This window comes from Polyodon spathula, chromosome 30, assembly GCF_017654505.1.
Source record: "Polyodon spathula isolate WHYD16114869_AA chromosome 30, ASM1765450v1, whole genome shotgun sequence".
Classification (NCBI taxonomy): Eukaryota; Metazoa; Chordata; class Actinopteri; order Acipenseriformes; family Polyodontidae; genus Polyodon; species Polyodon spathula.
The window spans coordinates 5,480,864-5,505,147 of NC_054563.1; the positions used below are offsets into that span (position 1 = coordinate 5,480,864).

General features: G+C 38.6%; 1 protein-coding gene across 1 annotated transcript in view; it reads left to right on the plus strand.

The window, feature by feature from the left end:
- The window catches only part of sesn3 (sestrin 3), a 31,402-nt gene extending 8,631 nt beyond the window's left edge, over positions 1 to 22,771 (plus strand). Inside the window, exons 2-10 of the mRNA XM_041233169.1 lie at positions 13,396 to 13,461; positions 13,803 to 14,006; positions 14,378 to 14,560; positions 15,264 to 15,488; positions 16,522 to 16,663; positions 19,841 to 19,959; positions 20,211 to 20,401; positions 21,289 to 21,433; positions 22,380 to 22,771. Coding sequence (XP_041089103.1) covers positions 13,396 to 13,461; positions 13,803 to 14,006; positions 14,378 to 14,560; positions 15,264 to 15,488; positions 16,522 to 16,663; positions 19,841 to 19,959; positions 20,211 to 20,401; positions 21,289 to 21,433; positions 22,380 to 22,466 — 1,362 coding nt within the window. The 3' untranslated portion in view covers positions 22,467 to 22,771. The remainder of the gene's footprint in view (positions 1 to 13,395; positions 13,462 to 13,802; positions 14,007 to 14,377; positions 14,561 to 15,263; positions 15,489 to 16,521; positions 16,664 to 19,840; positions 19,960 to 20,210; positions 20,402 to 21,288; positions 21,434 to 22,379) is intronic.
- The last annotated feature ends 1,513 nt before the right edge of the window (positions 22,772 to 24,284 follow it).

Below are 24,284 nucleotides of genomic sequence, written 5' to 3' on the forward strand. Positions count from 1 at the left end.
GTAGGGCAGTTAAAGCCTGTTTAATGACAAGCTGACTGGGGTTAAGTCATCTGTTTATAATGAGGGTGAATAATTTCAGCAACAAACTCGGCTTATGGTGTAATCAAACCAATCAATACTGAGTTATTCAGAGTGGTAGTATAACCTTATGTCCAAGAGTAAAGGTCTTTAGGGTTTTGAAAACAGCTGTTCTGTGGTATTTTATGGTTTTAAATTCAAAGTAAAAAGTGTTTAGGTTTTTTTTTTTTATTTGGGGGGGGGGGTGGCAGGGTGTAAGCTGTTATAGAGCTTCATTTCCATTATGTCGGTCCTCTAAGATGCATGATCAATCAATTGTCGTATGTTCTGACAATCAAAAAATAAAAAAAAAAAAAAAAAAGAAAATTGTACAGCAGCATCTTAACCCAGGACTTCACAGAAATCAAGAGCAATATAGATGAATAAATGAAACGTCTGTATTCATAAAGCATCCGCATTCTGGGAAACGGTCCGTGTTTACAGTTGGTTCAGGCTCATGCCTCATGAAAATAGCCCTGGGTATCTTCTACAGTCAAACAAACACATTTCACCACTGGCACTTCAAGTTGTTAACAGATTGCTTGCTAGTGCCAAACTTACTGGAATCAACTCGTATTGCATTATAAAAAAAACCAAGACTTTGACTTACAAGCTTGAATACACTGTATCTGTCTTCCAGGTAATATGATACAGTGCAAAGGTACAGCTAAACTAAGTATACCCAATTTTGGTTTTCCATCCAGCATTTGTATTTTTGTTACTGTTTTTAAAATTGCCATGCATGCAGTGTTAACCATAGCAATGTCTGGGTCAGCTGGTTTGTCTACAGTGATTACCTACTGCTGGGTAGTCCAGTGTGATCTCATGGAGGCTTGTGTTTTTATATTGGCTATGATAGGCCTGCTAAAAGTATACTGTATTATATTTGCAATAGTTTGCACTTTAGAGTGCAGATTAAGAATGGTAAAGTACAAACTACATACACTCAATATTTGAAAAGTATGGAAATATAACAGCAGCTTTTGCTACAGTACTTTATAAAATCACCATTACCAAACAAGTGGACACAAATGACAAATACAATTAAAAATAACCCTATGCAGAAGTTTGTTTTAGAACAACAACCAGTACGAAGTCCAAGAAGGTTGCAGCGTAAATTAAATTTGGATGGTACTCGACCAATGAGGGTGCACTATGAATTATTACATCACCCTCTCGTTTAATAACTTGGCAATAGGAAGCGAGCCAGCAGTGTTTGAAAAATGTGTTTCTGAAAACACAAGGAGCTAGATCAAAAACAGCAGTCATTTGAGCTCGGAATCAAACAGGAACTCTGCTCCCCTTTTCTCTTGTGTTTACAATAGACCAACCGCAGCTAAAATCCTACATCTAGAAATGCAGCATTAATGCCAGGCTGTAGGAAGTAAATGATGCAGATCTGAGATGGAACAGACAGCACTATGTAGATACAGTTAAGCATGTATCTCAGGACCTTTTTGATGATTCATCGCTATAAAAGTAGGTCCTTAACACGCTGAAAGTTGTAAATCATTTGTCTGCTTGTTAACAGATGTTTAGGTAATTTACTCAATACTCCAAAGCAAGCAATGATTCCATTTCAGATAAATTGTTAGAAGCAGTAAAAATGATTTATGTTAAGCAGAGGTAGATTTAAAAATGGATCCAAACTCAAAAATAGGGAAAAAACTGGGAGAGTTGTATTATTTACATAAATGGATTAATACAAATTAATACAACAGAATTTATAGAATGGTTTTTTTTTTTTTTTTTAGTAAAGCGCAAATGTTGAGTAATCCACTACCATTGATTTTGATCTCTTTAGCCTAGATTAGCCTGGCAGGTTTGTGCTAAAAAAGAACAGCTTTAATTACAGTGCACAAAACTGCAGCTCTGATTCACTTATTTTTTTAAAACTTGCAAACCCCACCCCCCAGACATATCTGCTCACCTTCCTGTGGCTTGCACCTTTCTTGCACATATCCTATCAAATACAGTTTGTTAGAAATGATTAATTATGAATACTGTTTGGCTGCAGTGCAGCCCTGCCTCCTATTTGTAACATTGTTGACTGGAATTACATAGAAATCGGCATCGTTCTTTTTGCTCTTAAATTATATACTTTTTTTGTTTACTGCTGTAAAACTGTAGGCTACTTGTTTTTGGATTCTGTTTTTTTCTTAAAAGAATCTAGGATTTATGAACTTCAGCTGCGGAAGAATGGAAGCTCTCATTTACAAGAGGTGGCTCCTTTTTCCTCTAAAGGATCCAAGAACCTTCTACATCTCCTAATCTGTCATTTTTTTTTATCTGAGTTTAAAGAGGCAGAGTACACTGATAAACTAATTGCAAGTCGAGCACTTCAAGATTATACTGTACAAGTCTAACTCTAATCTGAAAAAATCTAGGATATGTGGGTTATATTCATTGGATCTAAACCCCGCCATTTTTTGTGGACACCTGTCTAGTTAAAAAGAACGCAAGATGATGGTGAAATACCAGTACGATGGCATGTGAACACTCTTTAATCTTAGTTTTTACATTGCATATTAATATTGATTTAGGTCTAATTTATCTTTAGCAGATATCGTGTAAATGTATGTGGGAAGATGCTGTCACTACTAGGATTGCTACTGGAGTGTATTTCAGATTTAGCCTTGAGTTTACTGCTTTAAAAGCAGCATGTCCAGCAATCAGCTATTGCTTCATCCGGTCTGCGTGTTTTCCAAGCTCAGCTATCCTATCTCCGGTTATTCCAGTACTTCACAGGCACAGGTCAAAATACAAAACGATTGCAGATTTTAAAAGCCTCACAGTGATCTTTGTACATTTTACTGTTTGTTCAAGGAAAATGGGCCAGATTTATTAAGGTCTTTACACTAAAATGCAGATTGCGCCATTTATTTGGTAAAGAAACATAGAACTATTAATGTTACATAACTAGTAACAATAAGCCCCTTTCACACTGGAATGCTGTACCCGGGTCAGAACCCAACCGGATCAGGACCCAGTGTCATGCGGGTCGACTGTGTGATTTCACACTGTTTTTGACAAAGCAGGGATGACCTAGGTGACGGACGCAGGTGCACAATGCGTGTATCAATGCCCCGGAAGTTTGTTACAGACGCTTCCATCCAAGCTTCTCTGGATTGAACTGTCGGTCCAAATGTTGATTTGGAGCAAATGTTTCTTCATCACTTCTGCAGTCTGGCTGATGGTGGGTCTCTAGCAAGAGAAATACGGCTAAATAGAATATACAAAAAAGTTCCTTGCATTAGTGAAACCTTTACGCGGGAGCGGCTCTTTGTTTATTTCATCAGCAGTCATGCATTTTGTCTCACTCAACCCGGGTCAAAGAGTATCAACCCATATGCCCAGGTGGGTTAACCCGGGTACGACCCAAGTATGTGGTTTCACACTGCAGGATTGTGACCCGGGTAGCCAGAACCTGGGTCCTGACCCGGGTAGAAGTGCCAGTGTGAAAGGGGCTGTGGACAAATCTTTGAGTACTTCATTAACCTGACCTTGATAAGTCTGCCCCAATATGTCTCAATAGTTTACAGTCTGTGTGTTTCTAACAGTGTCTACAGTAGTCTGTCGCTGTCCCACATTCAGCTCTAATTTCCTCGCTCGAGCTAATGGATGGACTAATATTTTAACATGTTGTTTTCTTTTCAATGTTTGTAATATCTGAGCACCATTTGGCCTTGAATGGGATAGGAACAGGCATCAATGTTATCTACAATACAGTAACTACCACAAGTTTTTTGTGTAGTTGTAGGATATCTACACAATAACTTATTTACTTAAGTTTAGTCTGGCATCAGCTTCTTCAGATGTGTTCCACACATTTGGAAAAGCACATGGGATTGAATACAGTTGCTTTATTCACTTTTTGCGCGATTCATTTAGCACTTCTTGGTGAGAGAGTTAGAGTTAGATGGTAGCCCCCTAACCAATTAGGGTGGACCTGATTCACTGTTGCTAGGCTATCTAGTCATTTTCTGGCTCATCCACCTCTGGGGCTGGGCAGCATCTTACTTCAATACTGTAGAAGCTTTGACAGAGCTCGAATGATTCTTTTTGTTGGATCTCCCTCCCAACCTGTGAGGGCGCTGTGTAAAGGGAACAGAGTACCCTGGAGTAAATGGCATGACAGTTTATTCCCAGGGTTAGGTGGAAGTCGGCCATCTAGAAAGGGGGCGGAGCTACGGTACACAAACTCAGTGACCCGGACGGGAAACGGCGTGGCATCCACGGATTGGAGGAGCGGATGTGTTCGTTGACAAAGGGGTCATGGGTGACGGTATAAAAAGGGAACGTAGTGATGTGACCTGTTCCTTTTGTAAATGGTTATGGAAAACCTAAAAGGAGAAAGGTGAAAAAGCATGAGTGTTGTGTTCATTTTGTACTGTCTTGCTAAAAAGTGTTTGTTTAGTTGTTTAGATTACTAACACGACCCAGAGCTTTAGCCAAAGACCAGCACCAAACCGAACATCAGCACTTCCCTTGTTTCACAAAGAACTGTATTTGCACCACGAGCACTAATTCACTCACTAAAGCACCTGTGTATGTGTTTTGTGTTACGTGTGGATGTATAAAGAATTGGTCTATTGGTGACGGGTCAAATCTGGGGATTATAAATAAAGAGATACACGCCGCTGTATCACTTTACATAATTCATGTTTACTGTTTGTTTTGCTGTCAGGCTTTGGAAAAATACAATTAATAAACACCTTTGCACCTGGATATCATTGTCTGTCTGTTTCTTCAGCACTGTTGTATTGCCTTCACCTGCACACACTTAGCCACAGCCCTCCCATAAAATGAATTGATAATGCAGCAGCTGAATTGTAACAGCTTTTAAAAATGACCTTTACACTGTCTCCTTTGAAAACAGGTGAATAAGTAAATACCGGCATGCTATTTACTGACCCTGTCGGTACAAAAAAAATGTCGAAAATACATAAAATACATATTTTTTTATATTTGAAATCTGTGGATGATCTCAGATTTACAAGCCTTTTTAAGTAATTTCTTCAATAGATTGATACAATTATGTGGCTGTGTTTTTAAAGAGGTGCTAATTCCAATAAAAATAAAATAATTTTCTAACCGTTGTTTAACATTAGAAACTTTATCACTAGTAAGAAAATAGATTACAGATGCAAGCTGAAGTTCTTGATAAAGGCTGGCTATTAGTAAAGACTCCCTGCTTTATCATTTCACGTCAGCTGAATGTGTGTCCAGCCTGATAAGAGTTGTCCTTGAGTCACTCAGTGGTATTCATTAAAACGATTGTTTCATTTTCTGTCGGTGAGCAATTTCAGTTCAATTGTAATCTTGAGATTAACATCAGAAACAACACCAAGACTAATCTGCAAAGGTACTGGAATCTGCCAGTAAAGGAGTGCACACCGTGTTTTTGGCACTAGTGTTGCTCTGTCTTAGTCTGGGGTGGAACTTGATGCTTTCCATCTTTTAGAATGAATTTAATCTCAACCCAAAAGACCCAATTAAATTCACGCAATGCATGAAACAAATGTTCAGCAGTGTTAAAACATGGATTAAACTGAGCCTAAAATGATCTAATTAGCAATAAACTACACAGTGTAGGCTATATGCAGCACTAAATGACCCTGCAGAAAGGAGTCCACACGTCTGTATGGACGTGGAAAGCACAACTGCAGAAAATCAGAAGGTGCAGTTGTATATATTAATTAGGTTGTGACTTCTAACCTTTTTGTGTCTGAAGACACCACGGAAAACTGGCAGGGCTGAAAAAGCACATGCTTTCTTTGGAACTGCATCGAAACTGATCTGTCAAGGAGGTACAGGGTATTTTGATTGCAGCTTGTTTGAGGGGGCAATGGCAACTTTGCAGCTGATGGTTTTATTTAGACTTTTTTACAGTTTTCAAGTGTGCTGTGGGTGGTGACAATAAGCAGAACAACACGTTCACCGAGAACAAGAACAAGTTTTTAATTCACTGTGATTGGTCTAAAATGTAATTGAAATGTTTGAGTAGTAGTGAATTTCTTTTTAACTGACACTTCACGGATTTCAGTCATTCTCATCGTGTTGGTTTGGTTTCCCTAACAGGCCCTTGCAATAATTATCAGTACAAGAATAACCCCTGAATTTCCTGTAGAGTAAAGAGACCCAGTGAGGGTCACTTTTTCTAGCTGTGATGTAGTCTTAGTCATCCTTTCCCGATGGCAGTGCGCAAACTGGATGGCACCATGTTGAATTTACATTAAAATGCTGGTAATATGTCCAGCAATATTGCTATTAAAAGTATAATAGAAAAAAATGCCAGCAATTAATTGCCAGAACTAATTGTTGATTAGTATTGCCCTGGCAACTAGATACGAAAGTCCATTGAGTCCCCTGTCTACAGTGCCAACAAACTTTATATTGAGGGTGTGTCACAAAGACGGACGGAGTGGGTGGCGTCAGACCAGAGCCAGGATAAACAACAAGAGAGGTGGAGCTGAGCGAATAGTCTCGCTCAGCATTTAATAAGTGAACAGACAGTCAGGAAATAAAAAGGTTGCAACAAACAAAAACACAGGACACGGCACTTTCACCAAAATAAGAGACAAATGAAACGGACTACACAGACAAACACGGTGAGCTGATATTTTTCTTACAGTTATCACAATTACGTCCGTCTCCAAACCCGTTCCCCACTCACCCAACACACAACCCCGAGTGGGTGAAAACATGCAGCTTTTATGCAGCTGTACCGAGACTCAATTAGCAATCAATCATTCAATTGGAGTCGCGGTACAACTGCACGTGAATTAATCAAGTGCAATTCCCCGTGCGCACATATTATTACCTTTTACTTGCACGTGAAGTGCTGTGCAATCCTCGTGCCTAAATACAAATATACATTTTAAACAATTGTGTTACACAGATCCGTTTATATCCCGTGTACCAGTGACTATACACCAACATTAACACACAACATATAATACACACAGGGGCGGGCACTTTGCAACAGGGTGTTATTCTGAAATCACCGTACTCTGCACTTTTTTAAAATGTAGGTTACAAATTACATTTTGACAACAACCTGTTTGTTTTTTGTGTTTTAAACACAGTTTAAGAAAGGGACATGTGACATTACTGTGAAATGAAAAAAAAAAAATACTGCATTGATTCCTATCCTGTTCAGTACATTTGTAAACAAGGTTCTTTTTGCGTTTCTTGCTCTTTTAACATCACTTCATGTTTTGAATGACTGAAGTAGGCCTGTAACATTATAATTTGATTATGTTCAGACTGGTGTCGTTGTGTGAATGTGTGTTACAAGGCTTGTCTCGGTTGCCTCAGGCAGTATGTGTTTAATGTACTGGAGCTCTGTAAAACAAACCAGCTGAGGCTGGAGCTGGCCAGGGCACTTCTTATTTATGAAACTTCTGATTGATTTATTTATTTATTTAGAAACTGTAATGAGTAAACTACAATAGCAGTCAAACAGCCAGTTGTTGAACACAATTAACTGTTTTGTTTTAGTTCCTTTTAGTTCTCTAGTTTTGGGGTCAAAGTATGTAGAGCGTGCAAGCAGAGGACTGACTTAATAAGAATTGCATGAAAAACCTACCACCAGCTCTTACAGTACAGTACTAACAAGTTCCAAGATCTGTCCTCCTTTCTTGAATGTCTGTCGTAACCTGAGAAACAGAGCTGTAACTGGTTTAGATTAAAAACTGGCTACATTAGCCAACATGGAGCAGAGGGTGTCCTGTGTGCCGTGTTTTCACTGCCTTTTCCCAGGTATAGCTGAGCTGGATGGTCTGCGCGACGTGCAGTTAAAGAAGGCTGTAATCTTGTCAGGTGTCCTGTAGCTGACCAAGGAAGTAGTAATGCGGCAGTAAAGGTCATAGTGCGCCAGTAAATGGTCACGTTGCATTGTGGGATTGATTTGAATATAAGCAAACAAGCGAAGGTGAACAAAGTTGAACAAACATTTGTGGCTGTTTTATTTTCACACAACTGTCAGTAGTCTTAAAAAAGGCTGAATTAAAAAAAAAAAAAAATAGCTAAGATAATCCCAACATCCTTTTAAATTTAATACAGGAAATGGAGAGGATAAATTAATCAGTAGTTTAACTGTATTTGGATTGCAGTTATAATAGTGATCTTACTAAGCAGAGGTTAATGCTGGTGGTAACCTACAGTTCTACTCTTAGTATGTGCTTGAGGTGTAAATACCTGAGTCTATGCCTGTATCTCCCCCTTCAGGAAATTTTGTAAACGGAAGCATGTCAAAGGAAATATGAGCTCCTGATAAACAAATAAAACAGAAACGGAGCTGCCTGTTCTTTGTCAGGAGACCTCCATGCTGCACAGAGTGGAGGCTGAAAAGAAAGTGTCTGCTGAGAGCTGCAGTAGGGAAAAGGGTTGCTGCAGTTTACCATTAGCTGGTCTGATCAGCCTGAACAGATTGTCTCCTGGTGGATTTAGTGCTGATGGTGGACTAATGCACCTAAGCTTTATACTTCAAGTGGCTATACAATGATTATTATTGCTGCCGCCGTGGCAGCTACCCGGGTTAAAAGAGGACAGTGCCGATCTCGCAGAAACTTTCAGGTCAAATTCAGTTGCCGCTCTTCGCTTTCTCCTAGCAAACACTGTAACCATGGTTCCCTGCTCGATAAAATCACCTAGCTAGTCCTGGGAGAGATTGGAGAAACACTGGGGTGGGGCACTTACTACCTAATTTACACCACTCTAAATATCTTGGTATTCCTGAACAGATATTTATCTCTTTAAGTTTCTGGGAAACACTTTCTTGAGCAAGCCTTCATATAAGTGCAGCGATAACTCAACTTACTATACATTTTCTAGGAATTGCAGAACGACTAGGGGTGCAGGCCATTGGACTCCACTGGCTAATTGTTCCTCTGCAAATATATGAACAAATACTTTAATAAACTAAGGTCCCTCAAGTGCAGTGGTTCACCTTATAATCATGTATAATTCATGCCTGGAGGGTACATATGTTCTTCATTTTACCACAAAAAAGTGTTTCTAAATAATTGGGTAAACTGGTCAATAAATACCCCTCCCCATGGCATACTGAGTTAAGATGAAAAGATTTGGGGAGCTAGTTTAGTCTTGTGCTGCAAAACAGGCTTCGCTCAACTGCTTTACACAGGAACAGACCATATCAGTCGTCTTGCATGTGTTTATTGTCACTTGGTGTACAAATAAAACCCATAAAGTAAACTAATTACGCTACTGTACATATCTGCTGACTATGTACTGTAATACATTTTGAAGGATGAAAACTAAGACAACTGTGACATAAACTTGGCTTGGGATACAGATTTTGAGCACTCGAGTGAGTGTTAAAATGTGTCCTTCTGTGAGGGTTTCAAAACAATATTAAAAAAAAAAAAAAAGAAATATGCTTGAGGTAGTTAGGGTTCAGTGACGTGTACACAATAAGTAGGTCTAGGTTGGGTTTAGGGGTCAATTTGATCAGCCTTAACCTGTGAGGATAAGATACAGCTTGAATTTTTAAAGGATTTTACAGTACCGTGCATTAGCTACCTATCCATGGGTTTTCCTGGGATTATACTTAAAAGTGCATGATGCATTCCAGGGTGATTCCTGGCTTGCACCACTGGGATATAGGTTTGTCATTTCGACCCATTCATTTCTTTTAAACAGAATCCAGGTTGAGCTGCTGCAGCCTGCAACTTTGCAGTTTTCTGATTGAAATGTTTCTGCTGAAGCGCTGTGGCTAGCTTCAAGATGAAATCTCTCCTACTGATATTTTCCCCAGTGCATTCCTTGTATAGAACGAAGGAATTGATGGCTGCCAGGTCCAGTAGAGATAACAACAGGCTTCTATAAAAAAATAGAATATTGTAGGTTATGTTCAAATAAAAACATGCATACATGCCAACAGTCCCTATATGGTCGGGACAGTCCCGCTTTCCTAGCAAATGTCCCGCGTCCCGATGCATAGGAAGAAAGTCCCGCTATTTAAACCACATGCTGTGCTCTTCGTGCGGCTGACATATCTGCTGATCACTAACTTATACAAAGGTAAGAACGCTCCGTTATGTCTATTTTTACTGTCATGATAGTTGTGTTGTGTTGAGAGGGGGATACGTCTATTATATGATGATGACTGTTTTTTGTGTATGACTCCTCCCATTTGTCTGATGCGTATGACCCCCCCCCACGGAGATGAGCATCCTGCTGAACAGTTTCCAAATGTTGGCAAGTATTAACATGTGTTGTAAAAGGTGGTCCTAGTGTTACGGAAATTAAAATTATGATGTTCCACAAAAAAAAAAAAACACATAGACAAATATAAATTTATAAGTAGTAAAACTTGTACTTATATTTTATATAATTTTGTGCGTGTGCGTTGGAAAGGTAACCAGACAAACAAGTAGCTAATGTGCGGCGTAATTCAGAATGTGCGCAACAACATGTGAATTCATTTCTCTTCTTAAATGTTTTTATCTTCATGGCAACGCATGAAGCTCTCCTCACGGTATTCAGAGTCGTTCTTTTCCTGCTTCGTAAGCAGAAGCAGACATTTAAATATCCCCTCCCCTAAATGACTATGAATTGAGTAACCTGCATTGGTGTGGCCAGTTTTTTTAAATATATGTTTTTTCTAAGTCAGAACTGCATAGCACCGCATTTCATGAAATGTACAGCAAACACGTTGTGACTTGTGCATGTAAACACCGCCAGTGTCACCTTGGCACAGCTCCTCCTCCCTTGCTATTTCTTTCGTTTGCAGTCTTTTGGTTCCTGCCTCTTGCCTGGGAGTTATTTTAAATCCTGCTTTGATTTATGAGCACCATTTACATTCTATTACTAAGATTTATTTTTGGCACCTGAGAAATACAGCTACAGTAAGTGGAGGCCTGTGCTGGGTCTGTCCTGTGTTGAGACACACTTTTGTAACCTCTAGGGTTGACTATTGTAATTCCTTGTTTGCTGGTCTCCATGGTACCTCGTTGAATAAGCTGCAGCAACAATAATACTTACACACACCAAGTCCGTTTGCCATATTTCCACAGTTTTAAGGTCACTACATTGGGTCCTCATGAAGCATTGTAATGTTTTTTCAAAGCTTTTTGGGATACTTACTCATGAAGGACAGTATATAAATGAAATTGGTATGGTTTGGTAAAATATATAAATAAATTAGTTTGTTGTAAATTATTATAAAGCTGTATCTTGGTGTCCTTGTTGCTGCTGCCATATTCAAATGTAACTTATAGATACTGTAATCACGCCTCAACGCTTGACAAAGACAAGCGATTGTATGAGAATATAAAACCTTTTTTAATATCACTGTTGCAAAACAGAGCCGTAAGCAGTAAATCTTGTTCTAGATTTTTCTAAATATCATCCCACAACAGCTTGGTTTATTGTTACAAGTTATTGTGCATGCAGAAGCTGTTTGCTTTGCTTGAAAGGTTACAGAGGTTGATCCTATGACTGCTACTCAATTATACGTTGTCAGAGCTACTGGGGTTTTGATCAGAGCCCAAGGCAGTGTTCAGAGAGCAAACAGTGACTACTGCCAGCGTTAATAGAGAGGCTGGTCGAAGCTCATGAATAGCAGGGGATGCATGTCTCCAATTCATGGAAACAGTAACAGATTGAATAACTGTGGCCATATAGCTATAGAACAGAAATGGCCCAGGGTAGAGAAAAGAAAAGAAATCCTTGAACTTAAGTAAATTAAAGTAAAACACATTACAGCTTGCCTCTCTCATTTAAACTAACTGTAGCTATTGCCAAATGAAGACAAAGTTACGTAACAAACAGCACTACATTTTATAGGCTGACATAACACAAGTATGTTTTAAAGTCCAAATCCAGCAGCCCCTGAGTTTTGAAATAACGGCATGTTGTGTGTGCGTGTGTGCGCGCGTGTGCGTGTGTGTGTGCATGTGTGTGCGTGTGTGCGCGCGTGTGTGTGTGCTCTTGCTACATTGTTATAAAAACAGCATGAGCTTCTTCCGAAGCACGTCCGTGTGTTGTATTTATTATTGTAACCCGCATGACATAGATGGCAAGTTTTAAAGTTTGCTTTTTTAAAGATGAGCTCCCATACTTTTTGTTTTAATTAAAATAATTTTGAAATCCTCTCACTTCCAAGGATTCTTGTTACTGTCTTGAATGCTCTGTTCATGATGTCTATGCCATGAATAAAAGTTTGAGAGAAAAAAAAAATTTTACCACCCATTTTTCTTCTCTGACTTTGAGGTGACATATATATACACACACACACATACAGACAGTACACTAAAGTCTATGTGACAAATTGCCATCTAATTGCCATCTAAAGAACATTTGGACAAGAAAGAAGTAAATTGATGTTGACAACAAAGCCAGGCGGCACATTGAAAGATGTAAGGATGTAAACTGTGGCCTATTTCATAAATACTGTTGGAATCAGACATGTACTGTAGGGAGATCTCCCTTAGTGTCTGTGTGCTAGCCAAGAGATCATTTACCATGCTTTCACTATTTATGTGAGCTATGCGGGGGGAAGTGTCATGTTAAAGGGAAGGGTATTTTGGCATACTGCCAAGGGCTGGCTGAAATACCGTGTTGACATAAATGTAAAAATAAGTCTAGAGGATGACCAGCATTCTATAGCTATTATGAAAGGATTTGTGGGGCCAGATGACAATTTAAATGCTAGTAAGGTGCTTTGAGAGACAAGTATTTACAAAACTGTTTTTGGCAGTGTGTCTCTTAAATAAATTGTTTGGTTTTGTTGGGACCAGGCCTACAAAGTGTGGTACATTATTCTCGAGGAAATATGCGTTGCGTGGTTTTGCAGAATTGAAATCCATTTCTTTCTTTTTGCAATCAATATGGCCTGTTTTTGATGTTGTATAATGTTAAAGCATGTACAGTGCCCAATCCGTTCTGCAAAGGCTGTTGTCTGAAAGACATTTTCCATTAAGTTAAGGCTTGGTGCAGTTCTCAGAATTATCGACTTGGAGTTAGATGTCAGATGTCAGAGGTTAACAAGTGTTCCAACCTATGCAAATGTGTTACTGTTACCCTTACCAAAAATTCCCTACACAGCAGCTCACAACATCTACTGTAAACCACCCCTATAAGTTCTTATTTCTACATCACTGTGCTGCTGTAGTTCTCATCTGTTCCTTTCGGTATATGCAATGATAACCTTATCTAAGACCAGATAATACTGTAGTAAAAACATAGAGAATTGTAGTAAATCATTCTTTGCTGTCCTGTCTGTGTCTGATATCAACTTGACAAGCGACAGTTTAAAAACTCACGCAGTTGCTTTAATTAGAGATGTTTGTTTTGTTTTGTTTTTTACAGGAAAAAGGAATGCGAATCCCTCGACCACTGACAAGCGGACCGAGTGCCTTCATACCAGAAAAAGAGGTAATGGAGCTTTTTACATATAACTAATAAATAGTTATCCTCTTTGTCCATGAACGTGTTAGGAAGCATAGTACCAGTAAACTATGTTTCATTTCTACATTAAGGGAACGGTGATTACTGTCTTTCTGTTAGATGCAAGCACCAACACTATAGCACCATCAAGTGAGACAGTGTTTGGATTCAATAATCACAGCAGTTAACTATTTACTGCACGCCATTCTGTACCGCTTACTGTGTGTGACTGCTCAAGCTGCTGAATACGCCTGTTTGCAATTTGCCTGTCCGTGCACACTGCTGTATGCTAATCCCTGGTTCTTGTTCCATCGCTCTTTCTGCTTTAGATCCTGGAGGCGACTCCGGTGGACATGCACACCAACCTGCTGCTGCTCGTGGGGGACTACTCCTCGTCGGGCCAGCTGAACCACCTCACCCAGGTCATGGGGCTCCACCCCCAGTATCTGGAGTCCTTCCTTCGCTGCCAGTTCTACTTGCTGAGGATAGACGGGCCTCTGCCCCAGCACTACCGACACTATATAGCTATCATGGTGAGTGCAACATTACATTGTCCGTTTACTTACTGGCCCTCCAACAGGTATTGGGGCAAATAAATAAATACTAGGGTCTTTACAAATATGTCAACCACCTATTTGTTGGGGTAATCCCTGGATAATCAAGGACGATTACCTAGTGCTGTAGAATGCTTTGTAAAGTATTGTAAATTAAATGTTAAATGACCGTAAGATGTTATATTATGGATATCCCATCCCTTATGTTTGAAATTAGCAGCACTGAAAATGTGTTGTGAATTCAGGACCAGAGATCTTACTTTTGTTTCTAATGACCTGTAAATGTGAAATGGCTTTGGTGGCTTGATGAGTTGTTGTGCTTTTTTTCATTTTTTTTCTTCCAATCCCAGGCTGCAGCCAGGCACCAGTGTTCGTTCCTGGTGAACATGCATGTGCATGAGTTTCTACAGATCGGCATGTGTCTGGAGTGGCTCAACGGGCTGGATTTCGCTCCACAGAGGCTGAGAAACTTGAACGAGATCAACAAAATCCTTGCACATAGACCATGGTTAATCACTAAAGAGCACATACAGGTACGGAGGAATGCTTTGAGAGGCAGCAGATAATAATTGTGGCATAAACAACCTATTGTGAAACACACACACTCCAGAAACTGCTGCAGTCCAGCAGTGTTGATAAAGTACAGGTTTTCACATGTTGGTTAAAGCTGTTCTTCTAAATAAAGATAAGATTCGAAATCTGGAATGGCAGGATTTTTCTGTGTTTCAATCATTGGCTACTATTTAGGTAGTTTACTTCAAGAAAGACAAACACACCAGTCATGTTGCTGTTAGGGACCACTTAGTTGGTCAATGGATTCTTTATTTTTAAAAGTGGTTTCATGCTAGTTTTGTATTTTGTTTTTAAATTTAAATATACAAGGGGGAAAAAAAGTTCAGCACTCAGCAGTAAATATAGGCATAAACATATACCTTTGGTTTGTTTGCTCTGTTTCTTTTTACTATATAAAAATATGAGCAAACGGGGAAGCAATTTATAATACCAAATCAGTTTTTGACCTTGCTTGAATGGCAACTGACCTTTCAACTACTACTTTGCTGCTTCTAAATTATCAACAGGCATTTTGAACTTAGATATGATAGGACAGTTCTTAAGAAGCAGTGCATGTTAAATCCTCAGTTGTCAATTCTCAGTTTTTCAAATAGTGATAATAAAACATTGCTCTGTCTGATCTTCAGGGATGCTTATAGTTGTTGTGATTCACCCACCCTTTAGAAGCTGGTGAAGACTGGTGAAAACAGCTGGTCTCTGGCAGAGCTGGTCCACGCCGTGGTCTTGCTGGCACACTTCCACGCCTTGGCGAGCTTTGTCTTCGGCAGTGGTATCAACCCTGAGGTCGATGCAGACGCCTCCAACCGCTTCCAGGACGTGTCTGTGAACAACTTCTGTGTCTGTGACCTGGCCAATGACAACAACCTGGAGGACAGTCTCCTCCCCGGGGTGAGGGGTGGGATTCAGTCTCCATTGCATCACCAACATACTGCCTTCCACACGGTTTCCACGTCTGCTTGTTTATCTGAAGGAATTTTGTTTTAGGTAGATCCACCGTGAGCAATGTCTTGTTAGGGTTAGTTGGGGAATTTATAACATCTTGGCCAGATGTTTATTGTGAATTTAGCCAGGAATCCAACCCCTGCTTGTTTTCCGTGGGGTTTCGCTGAGCTGGACCTTGTTTTAATGTCCAATCCGAAGCTTAGCACAGTACAAAACTGGTTGGCCTTCGGGTCTGGAGGGCTTGACTGAGACACCAACTTTCTGTCACCTGCAATTGTGTTTTGAGGATTTTTTCTTCTTGAAACTCAAATGCCAGCGCTAATTGACCCTGCAAAACTTCTAGCACAAGGTGTTGCAATTGGACATTTTGTGATTCACTAGTTTTCATTCAGGATGCTTTACCTGACTTTACCTTGGGAATGTATTCTTTTTGTTAACTGCTTTTATAATATCTAAATGTGTATTTGTAGTATTTTTATTCATTTGCAATAATTTAGTCTTTATATATATATATATATATATATATATATATATATATATATATATATATATATATATATATATATATATATATATATATATTATTTTTAATTTTTTTTTTTTTTTTTTTCCAGCCAGACCGAACACAAATACAGATAAAAAGTTGCATGGAACAATACATGTAATGTATTACAATTTGAAAGACCAAATGGTTAGATATGCTTCAAATGAGATGTTTCTCAGATGATTCCCTTATAAAAGTTTAGCATAGTTATTTTGCATAATAATTGTTTGCATGATTATACTATGCAAAAGTTTTTGTTTGTTTGTTTTTACCTTGCTTACCTGTGCTTTTCCATTATTTCACTATGCTTAATTACACTTTAACACAGTATGTTTTTACTAGGTAAGGGCTGACCTGGTGAGCAAGCATATGAGGTATTTCTTCAAGGAGCTGCCTCACTCATGAGGTTAAATTGTGCTGTATTGTGTGTTTCAGATGATGGATTCTGTGAGTGAGCTGGAGGCGTTAATGGATAGGATGAAGAGACTCCAGGAGGAGGAAGAGGAGGCCTCGCAGGAGGAGATGGCCACACGATTCGAGAAGGAGAAGGAGGAGAGCCTCCTTGTCACCTCTGGAGGTACCGTTACATGCAAGACATTCACATAATCCTTTACTAAATATTAGGCCTACATTTGGGCTACAACCTCTGCGGCCTGCATGAATACTCTATTTTTGAATATATTGACAACTTAGTATTACAACTATGCCTTAAAATCAACCACAATCTTGCAGCCATCTGCGATACTGTATTAATAGAAAAAAAGCAAACTTAATACTATTTTGTCAGGTTGGACTTTTCATATGTCAAAAATTCTGTAACGGGTGTACAACAAACATATGATGTGTGATTTTAAATATTTATAATACTTTTCAATTGCATACATTTTTCAGCACCAGCATGGACACCCTTTTAAATCATCTGGTTCAGTCTAATTCTTTCTCTACCACTCGGATGCAGCAGTAGTTCGCATGTTTGTAGCTATAGAAACCTTATGTTTGTTGACAGGCTTCAAGAAACCTTGCATCATCATGTTTGCATACAGATATTACAGCTGTTAGAGTAAATGAAGCAACGCTCTGGTTTTTCTGGGAGCTTCATTTGATTTGTACTTCTCACATCACGACAATCCAGTCAGTAATTTTCAGCAACAGTATAATGGTACTCCCAGATATGGTAATCTTTTCTTATCGTGTGCTTTCCGTACACCAAGGCTTCACAAAGCTTATTGCAAAGTATAGTGAATGGAAATATCAGAACGCGGCATCACAGGCTGAGCAAACATTATAATACATCAACCATGAAAGTGTGTGTGGGTGTCAGTTATGAAGTATATCATAGGCAGTTTTATTTTTTGTGATCTGATTTTTCAGAAGGTTTTTTTTTTTTTTTTGTTGACTGATGGACCTCATGCTGTATAACACCACCATTTTTATAACAGAAAGGGAAAGTACAAATATAAATGAACTCGGATCTCAGGATCGGAAGTATGCCTCAAGTACAGCCTTGTTGCTGTGTAATCAAAGCAATTTGCACATCAATCTCCCAAGAGGCTGGGACTTGTGCTGTTTGAAGTATTCTCAGGATAAAGTACATCATGTACTACACGATGGATAAGGAAACATCCTTTACTGCGTGGCAATCAATTAAACCTAAATGGGAGATGTCTTGATAAAGACTGTACAATAAAACATTCATTTTAGGGAAGAACCTGAAAGTAAATGCTGGCGGTTTTAAAATAAGCTGCAAACAATGTGTATTGCTAAACCAGCCAGGCCTATCACTCTCTTTGGATCAGAAAGGCAGATGGGAGTGATTGTGTAACAGGCTTCAGTAGAAGTAATTTACTGCAGTGCTGGCTTATTCTAACCTTAGTGTCACTTATTGGCCAAATTCCAGGTGAATTACCAGTGTGGCCATATGATATCATAAAGTTTTTTTTTTTTTTTTTTTAAAGCAGATCCAGTACACACAAACACACTTATATACTGTGTGTGTGTGTGTGTGTGTGTGTGTGTGAGTAGTGTCGGTGGCAGACAGAAGTATTTGGGCAGTTAAAATTTCTAATTGTTCTATTGAAAAGTAGAAATTAAGCAGAGATTCAGCTTTTATAATAAAACAACAAATTATTACATAACATGCATAGAATGAAAAATAACACGCAAAAACTAATTTCAGACTTTTGACAAAAGTATTTGAGCACCCTTACATTAGTATTTTGTGTGCCCACCCTTCCTTTACAGCTTGCAGTCTTTATTTTAATTTTGAAACCAGTTCCTGGCATATTTCTGGGGATATTTTTGCCCATTCTCCAACTCATACAGCTTTGAGTTCGACAACTGACTTTGGTTTCCTTTTTGCAACAGCAGCCTTCAAGTCAATCCATAACAAATGAGATTCAAGTCTGGGGACTGAGATTGTCAATCCATAACTAATCTATTGTTCCTTTGTAGACTTGGCAGAATGCTTAGGGCCATTTTCCTGCTGGAATACAAACTTCTGTCCAATAAGCCTTCTAGCACTGGGTAGCAAATGAGAGTGTAAAATGTATTGATATTTTGCAGCATTCATTGATCCTTCTACAATACAAAGGTTGCCAGTGTCTGAGGAAGAAAAACAAGCCCATAACATCACACAACCTTCCTCATGTTTAACACTGGGCATGATGAACTTTTCTTCAAATTCTTCTCTCTTCCTCCAAACATATTGTTGCCTTCTTGGTGAAAAAAGTTATATTTTTTGGATTTGTCTGACCATAAAGTTTGGTTGAAGAAATCGTCAGGCTCAAATCGCTTGTATTGTTTTTAACAAAGGTTTGCATCTTGGTTTTCACCCACGGACATTCATCTTAAGGTAATGTTGAATTGTTCGCTCATGAATTTCTTGTCCATCTTCTCTCAATTCTCGTGTCAAATTTTTTGCAGTAATCCGAGGATTTTGCCGGGCTGCTCGAACGATTCTTCACCAGATTTTGCAGAAATCTTTCTTGGTCTTCCACACCTGGAGCTAGTAGTTCCTGTTCTCCTGTGTTTGTCAATTATAGCCACAGAGTGCTTTTCGGTAAACCGAGTGTTTCTGCTATTTTTCTGGTAGTTTCTCCTTTTTCGTTTAGTTGTATCACTGCCATTTTGAGTGTTGCTTTTTTTAATCACAAATTTCCAATTTATTTTTCAGCACTTGATTATGTATTTACTTATTCTGTAATTATCATCAGGTGTTGATTTGCAGTCATAATTTTCAATAATTAGCAACAAGTGGGTTTTATATGAAATATATTGACTGCCCAAAGTTTTTGCATGTTTTTTTTTTATTTTATGCATGTTATGTAATAATTTGTTGTTTTATTATAAAGCTGAATCTCTATTTTAATTTAGATCTTTCAATAGAACAATTAGAAATCACATTCTTTGTTTTTTTTAACTGCCCAGATACTTTTGTTTGCGACTGTGTGTGTGTTTATGAAAATAAATGCTATCTGCTTTTGTATTACAACCTGTGACTTTGATATGCACTAGTAATGTACTTGTTTTAATTCAGTGCAACTAGACCTCCCTTGGGATCAAAAGTTAAACCCCCCCCCGCCCTCTTTATTGAGTTCTGCCTGTTGTGGCAACACAATAAATATCGTGTGACTCCTCCTCGTTACCTGGAACGTCACTAGTATGGAAACTGTTAGGAGGTGAAATCCTAAGGAACTGGCTGGATTGGTCCTCCATTCTTCTCACCACTCTTGTATTGAACCCCTTGACCCCACAGCTTTTGAAGATGAAATTGTTCCAGTCTCCAACGTCTCCCGCTTTGTCAGTGACCCCGCTTTCGGGTACCAGGACTTTGCCAGACGAGGAGAAGACAACCTGCCGACATTCAGAGCTCAGGTAAATTTTTAAACATGTATTTATTTACTTATTTAACTTAAACATTTCACATTAACAGTATATGGTAATTTATTTTATCTGGAAAGTCTCTGTGACCAACCCCCACACGAATGCTGCGCTTGCACTGTGATTACCGCACTATGATAAACCTGATTTTTAACCCCCAAAATGGTTTCTGTTCCAGTTCCATTCCCTTGTTCCTCAGGTCCCCGCTCCCGTGCTCACCTGTCTGTACGTTCTGGTTTGTACAGGAGTTCTCGTGGAATGACCACGGCTTCTCTCTGGTGAACCGGCTGTATTCTGACATCGGCCACATGCTTGATGAAAAGTTCCGCACTGTCTCCAACCTAACCTACTACAACATGGCCACCCATGAGGACATTGACACCACCATGCTTCGGAGGGCGCTGTTTAATTATGTGCACTGCATGTTCGGAATTAAGTAAGTTCCTAGTTGTTTATATAAACAATAGTATCCTACACACAGTGGGTCTCCTAAATAATTTACTGCAGCGATCATTAAGTAACGGGGAAAAAACAATAGGGGGGACTCTAAAGGGAAAACCTATCTATGTATTTTTATTGTATTCAGTGATAGTAATTAAAAGGACACATGAATACTACAGTATTCTCTGGCTAAGAATACCTCTTTGGAAGCAAGCTAAGTGTTCTCATAGCCCAAGTGTTTTTTTAAGACAGAGTTGACCACTAGACACAATGCGAGTCAATACATAAATATTTATTTCTTGTCATGACGCACGTGCATCAACATATGAAATAATAAGAATAAGTAAGAGAAAAGCAATAGGCAAGTGTATGTTAATAAACTATAAAAATAAAGTAACAGACAAACTAACGTTAATAAACTGACTGTCAAACTAAATGAACACCGCACCCCTACACATGTTAAAAAATGCAGCAGCAGCTCTAGATTAATTATGAATACATGTACAGGAGCAGAATTCAAGACATGCACAAAAGTATTTAACAGAATGGTGAAGCAACTCACCAGAACGGGAAACACAAATTTCTTGGCGACTTCTACTATCTGATTCAGGTTTTTTTCAGGAGCTCGAACAATTTCCAACTTTTTGTAGCAAGAGAAATATCGGCACATTTAGCCATTTATTTACATGCCATTTTGTAGCGATGAGGTGCGCTCGTGGAAATCAGAATACAAAACGAGGCAGTGATATGACGACGGTTCTGGAAAGATTTCATAAACCAATCGGTGTGTATTGTATATTGTGTATTCTAGTACCAACCTCCTCAATAATATTTGTACAAAAAATGTTTTGGTGCCACTGTATTTACATGGTTGACTTTCAGGTATGATGACTATGATTATGGAGAAGTTAATCAACTGCTTGAGCGGAGCCTGAAGGTTTTCATAAAGACGGTCACTTGCTACCCTGAGAGAACGACCCGCCGTATGTACGACAGTTACTGGCGCCAGTTTAGGCACTCTGAGAAGGTGAGTCAGGTGTGCTGGCACAAAGTATGAAGATAAGGAAATAAAACAGATAATGGAACAGCTGTTGATAACCATACTGCTGTCCTTATTGAGCTGAAAAGCACTTGTTTTACAATAGCAGCATTACTGTAAAAACCTTTGTATAAGTCTATTTTCTAGGTATTTTTAGGGGGTCCTAAAAGGGGGGGGACGAATTATACACTGGTGTGACCTATAGGCTTTTTGTTGTCTCAAAAAGGGGGGGGGGCGGCGACGGCGACTTATACACCGGTTTTTACGGTATGTTGTCCTGCTATGTTTTCAATCGCGTTCAAAGATCCAGTACCCACAAATAAAAAACAAAAACTAGGGCTCGCAACTAACAGCATACATTTCACTTGCATGGACAGAAGTCTTTCCACAGGTCTTTTAGCATTGAGCCTTGCCCTATCGAGTATACGACATGAAGGAAAGTCATTGTTTGAATATTGTATCTGTCTTGTGCTTTTGAATTTCTTTTGAGCCTGAGGCCCTTTCAGTAAAGTAATGAGCTGGCACATCACAAACAACAATGTTTATATAGGAACTCCAATCCACAGCATATTACAGGATAGGGAGGAAAAAGGTATTCATATTACTGTGTTTATATTACACACATTCCTGGGATCTCAATAGGGTTTAGCTCCTGAACTCGGCAATACGCAGAGTTCAGGAAGCAGCATTTAATTTTATATTAAAAAGGTCTGGACAAAAACTTAGTAAATATGCCTGGAATTAAGCAGAAACTTAGTAAATATGCCTCTCCTAGCTGCATACATGTTATATTCCACGCTTCTGAACACACATTGGAATTAAGCAGAAACTTTGGTTGCTTTAAAAGTTATATTTTAGCAGATAGAACAGTACAAGGCTGAGCTGTGTATAATTGTGCAGTTTCCGAGTCCCATTGCCTCTGTTTCCTCACTAGGTTCATGTGAATCTGCTGCTGATGGAGGCACGCATGCAGGCGGAGCTCCTCTACGCCCTTCGCGCCATCACTCACTACATGACCTGAGGCAAGGCAGTCTCCTCCCCTCAAACAAATGACTCTTTATCCAACTTTATCGATTGTTAGCGCTGAAGGATCACAAGACAGTCCTGAAACCCCAGTGTCAAAACATTTTGCCATGTATCCCGTGGCAAGTTAAAAGTGCAATGTGTGTGTGTGTGTGTATGTGTGTGTGAGTTTCTTGACTTTTACTAAACAGAGTGCTGAGAGACAAGCACTAAATATGCTAAGAACTTGTATAATATTATTTTCTCATTTTATATATATATATATATATATATATATATATATATATATATATAGAAATATATTATATATGTATATATATATATTCTTTCAAAACCAGCATTTCCTGTTCATTGTATATTTAACACAAAGCAAAACCAGCATTTTTAAGGTAGAGTTTTTTTGTTTTATTTTATTATGTTGCTGTTCGCTCACTCTGAACGCAGTAATTATGTGAAGGCACAATATCATTTGATGGGGTTTTTTTTTGTATTTTTTTTTTTTTGGTAGCTGTTCATATTATAATGTGAAATTAATCAGCAAGTTAAATTTCAACTTAAGTATTATTTCTCAGGTTGTCTAACAGTTGTCTTGTTGACAATTTAACTCATTCTGCTCGGCTAGAATTCTTTCAGCTGTGAACCTCTGTGCCACCAACCTGCTTTGGTATTAAAAAAGTATTTAAGAAACTAGGTAATAAATGTAAATTAGCCTTCTAACATTTTTTAAGAAATCCAAGGCTTTTATAGAAGTATTAACAAAACAAAAAAGCCAACAGAGAAATGTCATGGAACACATGTTGGGTCTGCCAGTCTTTTTCAAAAAAGAGAATAGCAGGAGCCACGTGGTACATGTTGGACGTGGAAGTAGTGGTCTCTCTTACAGTATATGTGGAATGTTCAGGGGGCGGTGGGGGGGTGGGGGGTGGCGTAGTAAAAGTTGCCCTTGACAGATTAAAAAAAAAAAAAAAGAATTCTAATAGTTTCTTAGCCACTGTGGGTTGTATTGGATATCCCAAAACAGATAAAAGGTAGCCTGACAACAGGTTCCTAGCAATGTTGTCAAGGATTATTAAACCACAAGCCAGAACACAAATCAGGCTGCTGAACATACTACCCTGCGAAACAGCTGTGTTTTTTGGAGGGGGTTAAAAAGACAAGCTGTCTGTGTAAGTACGCTGTACATGGACATAGTGTATCCAAAGTTTTTAATGGCTTTGAGGTATTTAACCTGACACTAACGATAGCTTTTAAAACCAAGAATGAGAATGAACAGGTGTTTGGTGGAGCCGGTGCTTTGTACAATACACCGGCTGGAATTGAGTAGAACATAATCTAATAACAAAGTGTAATTGAACAAGATGCCCCTGATGTGAGAAACAGATTTTAGGGAACAGTACGAAGCGAAGCGTTGGGTCGGAAAGGATGTAGTGTGTAATTCAGTAATCAAGTTTCCCTTTCCCTTAATTCATTCTCCAAAATTGAAACTACCTAATATATATATATATATATATATATATATATATATATATATATATATATATATATATATATATATATATATATATATATATATATATATTTATTTATTTATTTATTTATGTTTATAGGGTTTTATTAAATTAATCCAGACAGTGTTGGATACTAATACTGCCATCACTGAAATCCTTCTAAAGATGACTCCTTTATGACAGCTAAGTGCAAGTAGGCTTCTTCAGCTTACAAATGTAGGTTGTGTTTTTTTTTGTTTTGTTTTGTTTTTTAATAGACGTGGGTATTAAGATCTGCCACTCTTCAGATCAATTGGATTGACCCCTTT